Raw genomic sequence first — 12,193 nt, 5'->3', positions numbered from 1 at the left:
CTGAGCCACAGTTGTTCCCAATTTGCATTAGAGAAACAACATGGGAGAGGGCTGAATACCTCCTACCCTGGCATTGCCCCTCTGATCAAACATGGGTCCCCTCACACTGGCTTCAAAGCAGCAGCAGCAGCCACAACAATAAAGCTGAAAGATCTGAACACAGATCCGCCATGTCTGTAATGCCTCTGTTGCCCCTGACCTGTCATGGCTTCCCCCAAAGAATCCTGGGAACTGTAGTTTGGTGTGGGTACTTCAGATTCTCCACTAGAGGCACCCGGCACCCTCCACAAAGTTACGATCTCCCCTCAGGTCTTTTTAAGCCATACTGCAGATACCCTCCTAGGTCAGTATGGGGAAGAAACTGTGGACCTCCAAATGCTATTGAACTACATCTCCCATCATTCCAGACATGGGCCGTAGTAGTTGGGGGCTGATGGGAGTTAGGTAAAGGGTAAAGGGACCCCTAACCATTAGGTCCAGTCGTGACTGACTCTGGGGTTGTGGTGCTCATCTCGCTTTATTGGCCGAGGGAGCCGGTGTACAGCTTCCGGGTCATGTGGCCAGCATGACTAAGCTGCTTCTGGCGAACCAGAGCAGCACACAGAAACGCCGTTTACCTTCCTGCCAGAGTGGTACCTATTTATCTACTTGCACTTTGACGTGCTTTCAAACTGCTAGGTTGGCAGGAGCAGGGACCGAGCAACGGGAGCTCACCCTGTCGCGGGGAATCGAACCGCCGACCTTCTGATCGGCAAGTCCTAGGCTCTGTGGTTTAACCCACAGCGCCACCCGCGTCCCAGCTGATGGGAGTTCAGCAAAATCTGCAGGGCCACAACATTCACACACACCAGGCAAACTTTTGCTCCTCCAGCGGATGTCTTTCCCCTCTCCCTCTGCAGTTTATATGGAATTACAAAGAACATCGACTTGTTTCCTGCTCTGATGGTGGAGGACCTTGTCCCGGGTACGAGAGTGGGGCCGACACTCATGTGCTTATTAGCAACTCAGTTTCGAAGACTCCGAGATGGAGACAGGTAAGCCAAGTCAAGTCCATTTGCTATTCCATCTGAGGGAGTTAGAATCATAGAATCATAGAGTTGGAAGAGACCACAAGGGCCATCGAGTCCAACCCCCTGCCAAGCAGGAAACACCATCAGAGCACTCCTGACATATGGTTGTCAAGCCTCTGCTTAAAGACCTCCAAAGAAGGAGACTCCACCACACTCCTTGGCAGCAAATTTCACTGTCGAACAGCTCTTATGGTCAGGAAGTTCTTCCTAATGTTTAGGTGGAATCTTCTTTCCTGCAGTTTGGATCCATTGCTCCGTGTCCGCTTCTCTGGAGCAGCAGAAAACAACCTTTCTCCCTCCTCTATGTGACATCCTTTTATATATTTGAACATGGCTATCATATCACCCCTTAACCTCCTCTTCTCCAGGCTAAACATGCCCAGCTCCCTTAGCCGTTCCTCATAAGGCATCGTTTCCAGGCCTTTGACCATTTTGGTTGCCCTCCTCTGGACACGTTCCAGTTTGTCAGTGTCCTTCTTGAACTGTGGTGCCCAGAACTGGACACAGTACTCCAGGTGAGGTCTGACCAGAGCAGAATACAGTGGCACTATTACTTCCCTTGATCTAGATGCTATACTCCTATTAATGCAGCCCAGAATTGCATTGGTTTTTTTAGCTGCCGTGTCACACTGTTGGCTCATGTCAAGTTTGTGGTCAACCAAGACTCCTAGATCCTAGATCCTTTTCACATGTACTGCTCTCAAGCCAGGTGTCACCCATCTTGTATTTGTGCCTCTCATTTTTTTTGCCCAAGTGCAATACTTTACATTTCTCCCTGTTAAAATTCATCTTGTTTGTTTTGGCCTAGTTCTCTAATCTGTCAAGGTCGCTTTGAAGTGTGATCCTGTCCTCTGGGGGGTTAGCCACCCCTCCCAGTTTGGTGTCATCTGCAAATTTGATCAGGATGCCCTTGAGTCCATCATCCAAGTCGTTGATAAAGATGTTGAATAAGACCGGGCCCAAGACAGAACCCTGTGGCACCCCACTAGTCACTCTTCTCCAGGATGAAGAGGAACCATTGATGAGCACCCTTTGGGTTCGGTCAGTCAGCCAGTTACAAATCCACTGAGTGGTAGCATAGTCAAGACCGCATTTTACCAGCTTCTTTACAAGAATATCATGGGGCACCTTGTCAAATGCCTTGCTGAAATCAAGGTAGGCTACATCTACTGCATTCCCTTCATCTACCAGGCTTGTAATTCTGTCAAAAAACGAGATCAGGTTAGTCTGACATGACTTATTTTTCAGAAATCCATGCTGACTGTTGGTGATCACAGCATTCCTTTCCAGGTGCTCACAGACTGTTTGCTTAATGATCTGCTCCAGAATCTTCCCTGGTATTGATGTCAGACTGACTGGGCGGTAATTATTTGGGTCCTCTCTTTTCCCCTTTTTGAAAATAGGGACAACATTTGCCCTCCTCCAGTCTGCCGGGACTTCACCTGTTCTCCAGGAATTCTCAAAGATGACTGCCAGTGGTTCTGAGATCACATCTGCCAGTTCTTTTAATACTCTTGGATGCAGTTCATCTGGCCCTGGAGACTTGAATACATCTAAACTAGCCAAGTATTCTTGTACTATCTCCTTAGTTATTCTGGGCTGTGTTTCCTCTGCTGAATCATTTGCTCCAAATTCTTCAGGTCGGGCATTGTTTTCTTTATCGGAGAAGACTGAGGCAAAGAAGGCATTGAGGAGTTCAGCCCTTTCTGTGTCCCCTGTTTGCATTTCACCATCTTCTCCTCTGAGTGACCCCACTGTTTCTTTGTTCTTCCTTTTGCTACGAACATACCCATAAAAGCCTTTTTTGTTGCTTTTAACCTCTCTAGCAAGCCTGAGTTCATTCTGTGCTTTAGCTTTTCTGACTTTGTGTGTACACATGCTGGGTATTTGTTTGAATTCCTCTTTGGTGGTTTCCCCCCTTTTCCATTTTTTGTACACATCCTTTTTTAATCTTAACTCACTTAAAAGTTCTTTAGATAGCCACCCTGGCTTCTTTAGGCACCTTCCATGTTTCCGTCTCATTGGTATTGCCTGAAGTTGTGCTTTTACTATCTCCCTCTTAACAAACTCCCAGCCATTATGAACTCCCTTTCCTTTTAGTATTACTGTCCATGGGATCTCACCCAGCACTTCCCTAAGTTTTATGAAGTCGGCTTTCTTAAAGTCAAGAAATTGAGTCCTAGTATGCTTGGCTGCTCCTTTCCACTGTATAGTAAACTTCAGAAGAGCGTGATCACTCACGCCTAATGGTCCTTCCACTTCTACCCCACTAACCAGGTGATCAACATTGGTTAGGACCAGATCTAAAATGGCTGTTCCTCTTGTTGCTTCTCCCACTTTCTGGACAATGAAGTTGTCTGCAAGGCCAGTGAGGAATCTGTTTGACCTTATGCTCTTGGCTGAGTTTGACATCCAACAAATATCCGGGTAATTGAAGTCCCCCATTACTACTATCTCCCTTCCTTTTGCATGCTTGGCCATCTGTTCCAGAAAGGCATCATCTATGTCCTCCGTTTGGCTTGGGGATCTATAGTAAACTCCCACAATGAGGTCACTGTTATTTTTCTCTCCCTTAATTTTGACCCAAATGCTCTCACTTTGGCTTTGAGGTTCTAAATCTTGGATCTCTTCACAGGTATACACATCCCTGACATATAACGCCACTCCTCCTCCTTTCTTGTCTGGTCTGTTTCTCTGAAATAGATTGTATCCCTCCATTATTACATTCCAGTCGTGGGACTTATCCCACCAGGTTTCAGTGATGCCTATTATGTCATATTTAGTTTGCTGTACCAAGAGCTCAAGCTCATCTTGTTTATTTCCCATGCTTTGCGCATTAGTGTACAGACATTGAAGTCCATTAATCATTCCCCCGTGTCTCTTATTTAAGGATTTTTTCCTCCCACCACTAGGTCTGCGTGCTGTTTGCTCCATTTGGTCTATGACATTTGGATGATCATCTTCATCAATTGATAGACTCCTACCTTCAGGAGCACTGTCTCCCTCCCCCACATTAGTCAGTTTAAAGCCCTCCTGATGAGGTTTCTGAGATTTTTGGCAAAAACATTCCTCCCAACCGTTGTGAGGTGCAGCCCATCGCTTGCCAGAAGTCCATCTTTAAGAAACTGCAGTCCGTGATCTAAGAATCCAAACCGTTCCTGTTTACACCATTTGCGAAGCCAGTTGTTCACTTCCACTATTTTTCCCTCTCTCCCTGGGCCACGTCGTTCAACTGGGAGGACAGATGAGATGACAATTTGTGCATTTAATTGCTTCAATTTCCTGCCCAGAGCCTCGTAGTCTCTTTTGATCTTCTGGAGGCTATTGCTTGCAGTGTCATTGGTTCCCACATGAACCAAGAGGAAGGGGTATTTGTCAGTGGGTTTTATGATTCCTTGCAGTCGTTCAGTTACATCTTGGATCTTAGCCCCGGGGAGACAGCACACTTCCCGAGACATCTTGTCAGGCCCACAGATCACTGCTTCTGTTCCCCTCAGTAGGGAATCCCCTATCACCACTACACGCCTCCTCTTAGGTCTGGTCGGGGTTCTTCCGTGAGCTGTCCGTTCCAAGGTCGCCTGCACATTCCCTGAGGACTGACTTTGCTGCTCGTCTTCATATACCTGATCGACTGTAATGAGGGAGAGATCAATCAAATCAAATTTTATTAAACGGTCACAGACCAGATTAACTCGTACAGCTAGTCAGCAAAGCATAACACCGGAAAAAACAAAGGACAATTTCAATACAGATTAGGCCATAACAGCAATTTAAAATTTGACAGCATAAATAAAATTAAGTATTTGCCTTCGCCTGCATATTGGCATTGGAAAGCTCTTGTTTCCTGCGCCTAATAGCGGCTACACAGAATTTGGCAACATTGATCGTAATTTTAGGAACCTTATCTTCTACCAAGGCTCTCATTCATTGGAGTTCTGGTTCATTTTTAAGCTTTTGTAGAACTGGGGCAATAAGGGTCAGGCGTAGATCCTCGTAGTAACTACAGTGCAGCAATACATGCAGACTTGTTTCCACTTCCGATGAGCCACATGGGCAAACACGTGACTCATATGGTTTGCCCTCATATCTGCCTAGCAGCAGGGCAGAGGGCAGAACGTTAAATCTGGCCAGGGTAAAGGAGTGTCTGTACTTAGGTATTTGTAAATCAGCCAGATAATTTGCGGATGAGAACCCTCTCCCAAAGTCTCTAATTGTGGCATATTTATCCATTTTGCCCATATGACATTGCAGCTCTATGTCCCTAATGCGTTGAAGCACTTGACTTCTGGCTCTCTCATATCCTGCCGCTATCAAGATCTGCGGGGAGAAGCCCAAGCTTCTTATCTTTTCAAACAGGGAAGCTTTCCAGGTAGAATGAAAGGTGTCTAAGAGTGTTAAAGGAGCCAAACCAGCCGGGGAAAAAATAAGTTTTAACCAGTAGTGTATCTTTAGAGTCCACAACCGCGCGTTGACGGGTGGTTGTCCAACTTCTAAGCGGACAGCTATATTAGATACACAGGGGGGGATCCCCAATAAACACCGATAGAATTTTGTTTGAAATGCCTCCATAGGCGCAAAATTTTTAAAACTGCAAACCTGGGATCTATAAGTGAGTTGTGGGAGTATTTTTGCAGCAAAAACCTGGGAGGCCGCCGGAACGTATTTACCCCCTTTCCCGTGAAAAAATATTGTAAGGGCTTTATTGGCCCTTCCTGCGTTGGCAATGGCGTTTTTCATCTGTTGGTGCCACGAGACCCTTTCCTGAAAAGTTATTCCCAGATATTTGAAAGATGCTACCTGGTCAATAGGTTGACCATTAATTCTCCATTTGTGTTTCCTTCTTTTTTTTGAAAACACCATAATTTTAGATTTGCTGTAATTTATTGATAGTTGTTCCGCTTGACAATAGTCAGCAAGTGATCTCAAAAGCTTCCTCAAGCCAACGCAGGAAAAGGAGAGTAGGACTGCGTCGTCCTATGAGGGAGAGATCTTTTGATTTGTTCTTTTGATTTGGCGAACCCTCAGGGTTTAGACGTCTCCCCGTTGGATCCTTGGGGCCTTGCCTTTTGGGGTTGGGTGAGGTTGCAGACGTGATCTACTCCTACAACAGCTGTTCCCTGCCAGCGGAGAGCAGCACACAGTCACAGCCCTCAGTCACCAGGGCTCAAGATGGGAGTGGCAACCGGTCCACCAGCACAAATCAACTGGATAGCTCGGTTGGTTTGAGCAAGGTGCTGACAATGCCAAGGTTGTAGGTTCAATTCCCCATATGGGGCAGCTGCATATTCCTGCGTTATGGGGGGTTGGACGAGATGGTCCTCCGGGTCCCTTCCAACTCTATGACTCCAAGGACCAGGTGCGCAGCCTAGGAATCATTCTGGACTCACAGCTGTTCATGGAGGTGCAGGTTAATTCTGTGTCCAGGGCAGCTATCTACCAGCTCCATCTGGTACGCAGGCTGGGACCCTACCTGCCCTCAGAGTGTCTCTCCAGAGTGGTGCATGCTCTGGTTATCTCCTGCTTTGACTACTGCAACACGCTCTATGTGGGGCTACCTTTGAAGGTGACCCGGAAACTGCAATTAATCCAGAATGTGGCAGCTAGACTGGTGACTGGGAGTGGCCACCAAGACCACATAACACCGGTCCTGAGAGATCTGCATTGGCTCCCAGTATGTTTCCGAGCACAATTCAAAGTGTTGCTGCTGACCTTTAAAGCCCTAAACGGCCTCGGTCCAGTATACCTGAAGGAGCGTCTCCACCCCCATCATTTAGCCCGGACACTGAGGTCCAGTGCTGAGGGCCTTTTGCCGGTTCCCTCCCTGCGAGAAGTGAGGTTACAGGGACCAGGCAGAGGGCCTTCTCGTTAGTGGCACCTCCCCTGTGGAACGCCCTCCCAGCAGACGTCAAGGTTTATGAAGTTTTTGACCTATTTTTAAGGAAATTCACGAAAAAATCATCACTTCCCACATGGGTTTTCCATGACATTTTTACTGATTTTCGAATATTCTGCCCCAGACGCTATTTCCGACAGACAAATCCTGGATATGTCCAGGAAATCCTGGACGTATGGCAGCCCTAGTGTAAGGTATTTGTTTGTCTATAGACATGTTTGTCTATAGTGATATCTTATTCACTTATATAAACACTTGCTGCTGTGCTTATGCTGCAATAAACCTCCATGCATAAACATTTCACATTTACCAGCCTGTACACCGGAGATTAAGAATCTTCTGATAATAATTATTAGTTTTCAACTAATAATTATTAGTTTTCAACTACAATAATCCAATAATAGCCTCATTATAACAATGCCAAATTATAATACAATCATTAATACCAATCGTTCAGATGCCAAATTATGCAATTTAGGTGGCACCCTGCGTGCTAGTATTGATGGTTTGATGATTTACTTTATTTCTGCGTTCCAAAATCTTATTAATTCCAATTACACTCCAGTCAAAATAACAATCCTTTATACAACAACTGCAATTTTAACGACTTCCACAAAGAAGTCACACTTCTTTGAAGCCTCACTCACTTCACAGAGTGTTTGTTGTGGGGGAGGAAGGGAAAGGAGATTGTTAGCCGCTTTGAGACTCCTTAGGGTAGTGATAAAGCAGGATATCAAATCCAAACTCTTCTTCTTCCTGAAGACCAAAGGCTCTCCACCTTGTCCTCGCATCCCTTGCTTGCTGTTTACAGGTCCATCGCTGATGCTCTTGCCTGCAATTTCCCCCATCAGGTTTTGGTACGAGAACCCAGGTGTGCTCAGCCCTGCCCAGCTCACGCAGATAAGGCAGGTGTCTCTCGCCCGCATCATCTGCGACAACAGCGACCACATCAGGCAGCTGCAGAAGGATGTTTTCCAGGTGGCAGCCTACCCACAGGGCATGGTCAGCTGCGATGAGATCCCGGAAGTGGATCTGCGCCTCTGGCAGGACTGCTGCGAAGGTAACATGATGAGGACGGGAGGGGGAATTGTGTGGGGGGTTTTGTGTTTTGTGTTGCTTTTTTAATAATCTTTATTAATTTAAATTACACACATATACAAAGAATTTACAATCTCATGCTGCAAAAAGAAAATTAAAGAAAAAGCAATTAAGAAAAAATAAGAAAATACAGAAAGAAGGAAGAAGAAAAAGCAGATTTATGTGCATAAAAAAACTTAATCTTCCTGACTTCTGACAAAACAAGTCTTCCAATCATTCTCATTGTACTGTTTATACTGTCGTCGTTTATTCCGCACAGTTTTATATTCTTTAATATTGTTCCCATCTACTCCACAAACAAATTTGTTGTGTTTATAAGTATAAAGTTCACTCAAGTTCTGCTAATATGGTGTGGTTAGTACAATATGATCTTATATAATCCATAAATATTCTCCATTCTCCAAATATTTTCTGGTTCAATACTCCACTAACTCTTCCCGTCAGTTTTGCTAGTTGTAAATATTCTAGCATGAGTATCTGCCAATCTGTGATTGTCAGTATTGTTTTGTTTTTCCACTTCCTTGCCACAAGAATTCTTGCTGCTGTGGTATTGAACAGTGGTCTTATGTCTTTTTTAATTTCTAATGGTAAAATGCCTACTGTTTTGAAAAGTTGAAATTGGAGAGATTTGCTTCCAAACGTGAAATGAATCAAATTTCTCCTCGCGTTCCTAGTTGTGGCAAGCGCCACCTGCCTAAAGGCTTCTTTCTGTACACACAAACATACACATCCGCCATACCTGTGCAACCTGGATGTTTGTAAGCAAATTATTAGAAAGGTGTGTCTCCCCATAGGAGCCAGCCCAGACCCTGCGATCATCATCTAAGGCCCTTCTTTGTGTGGCTCCTCCAAAAGAGGTCAGCAGGGTGGCAACACAAAAACAGGGCCTTTTCTGTAGTGGCTCCCATTTGTGGAATGCTCTCCTCAGGCGCCAGGTGAAAACAGTCCTCTTCAACCCGGCCTTTGGCCTGCATCCTAGATCCTTTTAAGTGTGTTTGTGGGAGGAGGTGGGGTGAGCGAGGTTATTGGTGTGTTTTGTTCTTGTTTTTATTATGTATTTTGTGTTATCTTGCATTTTATGCTGTGAACCACCCTGAGGTCTACAGATGGTGGTATACAAATATAATAATAATAATAATAATAATAATAATAATAATAATAATAATAATAATGCTTCCTTTTCAAGATGAAATGAAGCCTGAAAACGTCACCCTCCACCTCCCTCTGCCAGAAGCCGCTAAACATGGAACACTAATATGTTAAATATTTTGGGGGTGGGCATGTGTTTCTGAGCTTTTCAGTTTTTTAGTTTTCTTTATTTTTTATTTATACTTTCCAAGTTTGTACATGTGATTAATTTTACAATCAATTTAACATTTCAAAATTTGACTTCCTTCCCCCTCTTTCTGCGGTTCCTTAATTTATTTATTTTTTAAATTATCTTCTGCATATCCAAATTCCTTTCACTTGCTCCTTTAATTATCTGTTGTGCATATATACCCTTGCGAAACTGCAGGTTATTACAATAATCCTGCTAGTGTTTTTATCTGTTTACAATTTATCTGTAAATATTCGATAAACCATTCCCATTCTTTTATAAAAAGTTTGATTTCTTGATTTCCTTTTCTTCCAGTAAGTTCGCCATTTCTGCATAGTCCATGAGGGTTTTTTCTGGCAAAAAATACAGCCTGGTCATAATGAATTGCCTCTTTTAATACCAATTTCAACCTATTTGCTGATACATTTGCAAAAGAGTTTATAATCATCATTCAACAGAGATATGGGTCAATAATAATTTTTTAGCTGCTCAGGCTGTCTTGTTTTGGAATCAGAGTTATATGAGCATTCTTCCAGTGTTTCTGAGCTTTTCAAACCCTGCTGCCTCAAACTCACACCTTCCTCTTCCCCCCAGACTGCAGGACCCGGGGCCAGTTTAGGGCTCTCTCCCAACAGTTCCGAAGTAAAAGATCTTCTGGCTTCAGCTACCCAGAAGAAAACCCTTCCAAGGCCAAGCCTGGGGATCTAAGGTGAGCTGCAGAGTGGTCACTTTTTCTCCACAAATCATTTTTATTTGATTTTGTGGGAATGTTTGGGGATGCAGGAGAGGATTAGCAGAGTAACATTCCCCTTTTTAAACTCAGCGGATGCGTTTGCTCAGGCTCGCTAAAGCCTCTATAATAACTGTTCTGGTATTTCCCCCTTAAATGTAAAGGGACCCCTGACCATTAGGTCCAGTCATGGCCGACTCTGGGGTTGCGGTGCTCATCTCGCTTTATTGGCCGAGGGAGCCGGCGTACAGCTTCCGGGTCATGTGGTCAGCATGACTAAGCCGCTTCTGGCGAACCAGAGCAGTGCACGGAAACGCCGTTTACCTTCCCGCCGGAGCGGTACCTATTTATCTACTTGCACTTTGACGTGCTTTCGAACTGCTACGTTGGCAGGAGCAGGGACCGAGCAACGGGAGCTCAGCCCGTTGCGGGGATTCGAACCGCTGACCTTCTAATTGGCAAGTCCTAGGCTCTGTGGTTTAACCCACAGTGCCACCCGCATCCCTGTTTCCCCCTTATTCCCTCATAAAAGATAAGACATGACACAGTCTTCTATAAAAGTATAAAAAGAGTTTACTCACTCACATTCTGTTCACAATCGGATCCTAGAAGGCAGATTTAGCTTAGAAAAGTAACATACACCTGGAAACTATCTTATAAGGAGACAGTTCCTTTGTCCTCTCTTGGCTGGAAGCCAAGAGAGCATCTTTCGCTAAGCAGATGTTGCTTCTTCAATGAAAGTAGTCACAGAGAGAGAAAGCACTGCCCTGTGCTTTTGTCCTTACCTGCACAGGTGAGGCCACGCCCACCTCTAGTCACATGCAGAGAAAGTCTGTCCCAGCCCAGAAGGAAACAGGAAGTTTACCTGCTGGCTGGACAAACATTCCTCCCCATGTGTAAACATGTTCACTCTAGGAATGTTGTACTTGACTGCTCTTGTGTTTCACATCCCACAGATTTTAGAAATATGAATTTATAGCCATACCAAATACACATCCATGTAGAGATATTACTCTGAATCTCAGCACTCCCCCCCCCCAATTCTCTCCATAAGTCCTGTTGTCAACATTTTCAACTGCATATTATTTTGTAATCTATATTTTATGTCTGTCCATATTGTCCATAGTATTTGTTACATTACAAGTGAGATTAAAATCCTGCTAATGTTTTCATCTGCTTACAGTGGTCTCCTAAATAAATTATAAACTTTCCCCATTCATTCTTGTCCAATTTCTTGTCTTCCTGGTCTCTGAGTTTTCCGGGCAGTTTTGCCATTTCAGCGTAGTCTAACAGCTTAGTTTGCCATTCCTCTCTGGTAGGGGACTCTTTCTTCTTTCCATCTCTGGTCTAATAGCATCCGTGCTGCTATTGTTGCATACATAAAGAGTATTTTCTGTTCCTTTGGAAAGTCAATACCTATAATTTCCAATAGAAAGGCTTCTAGTTGTTTTTTACAAAAGTTATTTTAAACATTTTTTTCAATTCATTATATATAATTTCCCAGAAAGTCTTTCTTTTCCTTTACATTTCCAGCAGGTATTTGTACTTGTTTTATATATTTTTGCTAGTTTAAGTTAAAGGTAAAGGGACCCCTAACCATTAGGTCCAGTTGTGGACGACTCTGGGGTTGCGGCGCTCATCTCGCTTTACTGGCCGAGGGAGCCGGCGTACAGCTTCTGGGTCATGTGGCCAGCATGACCAAGCCGCTTCTGGCGAACCAGAGCAGCGCACAGAAACGCTGTTTACCTTCCCGCCGGAGCGGTACCTATTTATCTACTTGCACTTTGATGTGCTCTTGAACTGCTAGGTTGGCAGGAGCAGGGACCGAGCAACGGGAGCTCACCCCGTCGCAGGGATTCGAAACGCCGACCTTCTGATCAGCAAGTCCTAAGCTCAGTGGTTTAGACCACAGCGCCACCCGTGTCCCTTTTTTATTTTGCTAGTTTACTAGGAGTTAAATACCAGCAGTACAACTTTTCTTTCAGCGTACAACATGCCACGAATTTCAAATCCGTTTTCCATAACCTTTCCCAATCTGAAATCTGAATATTGTGCCCCAAATCCCTTTTTCTTGTTGCTGCCTA

At 44.5% G+C, this 12,193-nt stretch overlaps 1 protein-coding gene across 2 annotated transcripts in view; it reads left to right on the top strand.

Moving 5' to 3' along the window:
- LOC128416582 (peroxidasin homolog) overlaps positions 1-12,193 on the top strand; it is a 72,075-nt gene that overhangs the window by 57,954 nt on the left and 1,928 nt on the right. For both annotated transcript variants that reach the window (XM_053394509.1, XM_053394508.1), the window contains 3 exons: positions 900-1,034; positions 7,815-8,023; positions 9,974-10,088. In XM_053394509.1, the coding sequence (XP_053250484.1) occupies positions 900-1,034; positions 7,815-8,023; positions 9,974-10,088 (459 nt within the window). The remainder of the gene's footprint in view (positions 1-899; positions 1,035-7,814; positions 8,024-9,973; positions 10,089-12,193) is intronic.

This window comes from Podarcis raffonei, chromosome 6, assembly GCF_027172205.1.
Source record: "Podarcis raffonei isolate rPodRaf1 chromosome 6, rPodRaf1.pri, whole genome shotgun sequence".
NCBI classification, from domain to species: domain Eukaryota; kingdom Metazoa; phylum Chordata; class Lepidosauria; order Squamata; family Lacertidae; genus Podarcis; species Podarcis raffonei.
The sequence above is the reverse complement of the archived record's forward strand: the minus strand, read 5'-3'. Positions and strand labels throughout refer to the sequence as shown.